The sequence below is a fragment of the Sturnira hondurensis genome, unplaced genomic scaffold, assembly GCF_014824575.4.
Source record: "Sturnira hondurensis isolate 20B ecotype Veracruz unplaced genomic scaffold, ASM1482457v3 Scaffold0020211, whole genome shotgun sequence".
In the NCBI taxonomy this organism is placed as follows: domain Eukaryota; kingdom Metazoa; phylum Chordata; class Mammalia; order Chiroptera; family Phyllostomidae; genus Sturnira; species Sturnira hondurensis.
The window spans coordinates 3,825-5,453 of record NW_028092842.1 but is presented as its reverse complement, the minus strand read 5'-3'; the positions used below and the strand labels follow the sequence as shown (position 1 = coordinate 5,453).

The following is a 1,629-nucleotide window of genomic DNA, read 5'->3' as shown; positions in this document are numbered from 1 at the left end:
CATTCAAAGAGATCTCCGCTGAGTCAACCCAGGCTGACCCAGGCTAAACAGGAGGGTCCAGTGGCCATTGGGCTGGTAAACAGGGGGCAGCACTGCCCATTCTTGTCACTCCCATGTGCCCAGGTACACACTCAATGACCTGTTTCCCTCATCCCAGGTACTCTACCCACCAGGCTGATGCGGTAAATAGTGCATGTTCACGCTGCAGATAAGGCCACTGACATGCAGAGAAATTCAGAAGTGTGTCCGTGATGCATATCCAGGGCTTCAAACATCTAGGTTTTCAGTCCAGACTTTTTCAGATAAAAAACAAGTTCTTTTCCAATTTTGTTCCTCTTTTGGGTGAGTCTTGGAAATAGAAAGAAAGGGAGGATCTGGGATTAGAAAACAAATAGAAAGATAATACTTCTGAAGTATCCGGTCCTAGAATAAGCAGACTTTGTGGTAACAGCGATTCCAGCAGCAAGAATTAGCACAGCAAATCTCACAAAAATTTAATAAGAATTTCATATGATTTTCCCACAACACTATGAAGTAGATAATGTTCTGCCTTTCTTTCCCAGGTGAGAGTTAAAGACTAAGTTCCTCTTCAAACTGGAATGTGAACTGTGCACAATAGGACAGGGTCTTTGGGACCAGCATCTCTGCTGACCTGGATGAGGCTGTGCCCAAGGCTCCCTGTCCCAGAACTGAGGAATGTTTATGAGGCTCTGTCTGGACAGCTGTGAGGGCCCACTCAGTGCAGGGGAGGGACCTCCCAGGCTTCCTTTATGAGCAGAGCAGAGCAGTAAAAAGGTTTTTGTCTCACTTCCCCATAGGTCAGGAGCACTGTGTAAGTTTTTGAGTTGCTATGATATGCAGCACAGTGATAGTGGGCCTCGTCCTCAGGCTGCAGCCCAGAGATGAGCAGGAGCCCTGCATTGGCTGAGGTGTCTTTGGATCCAGAGAAGCGGCTGGGGACCCCGGAGCCCTGGTGCTTGGAGTCTGATTTAAATCCCAGGGGATACCGGGGAGGGCTCTCTGGCTTCTGCTCGAACCACCGGATTCTGTAGTCAGCAACATTGAAGCCACTGCTGAGGGTGCAGGTGAGTCTGGCTGTGGCTCCAGGGGATGCAGAGACGGAGGGCGGCTGAGTCAGCACAGGCTGGGACAGGGAACCTGCAAACACAGACACTTAGCAGTGATTGGGCCAAACCAGGGGAAGTTACTCAGGAAATGGAGCAGGAAGGGAATAAAACAGAACAGAGGTCTGGTCCCCGAGGCCCACTCCCACCTGTGCAGTGAGAGAGGAGCATGAGGAGGAGAGGAGTCCAGGCCATGGTGCAGACAGCCCCTGAGCCCACAGTGGGGCTGGGATGCCCAGGCCTCCTTTTCTCCCCACCCTCTGCCAGGGGAGGGGCTGTCCATGCAAAATGTGTGTCCATCCAGGGACTCCCCAGCCCCTCCCTGAGCCCTGGTGCTGGAGCTCAGCTCACACCCCAGATGAGAGGGATGGAGGCTGACTTCACTCCTTGGGATGCCCCTGAGGGGAATCACCACCTGAGACATCACGAGAGGGTCCTTCTCAGGGATACTATCAGGCCCCAGAGGACACAGCAGCTGAGTCCCCATCAGTGTGCATAGGTTCCA

At 52.6% G+C, this 1,629-nt stretch overlaps 1 gene segment (V, D, J or C); it reads right to left on the bottom strand.

Moving 5' to 3' along the window:
• Positions 1 to 736: 736 nt before the first annotated feature.
• Positions 737 to 1,319, bottom strand: LOC118975254 (probable non-functional immunoglobulin lambda variable 5-48). The segment is given in 2 exon segments: positions 737 to 1,158; positions 1,274 to 1,319. Coding segments are annotated over 2 exon segments (468 nt in total).
• Positions 1,320 to 1,629: the final 310 nt, after the last annotated feature.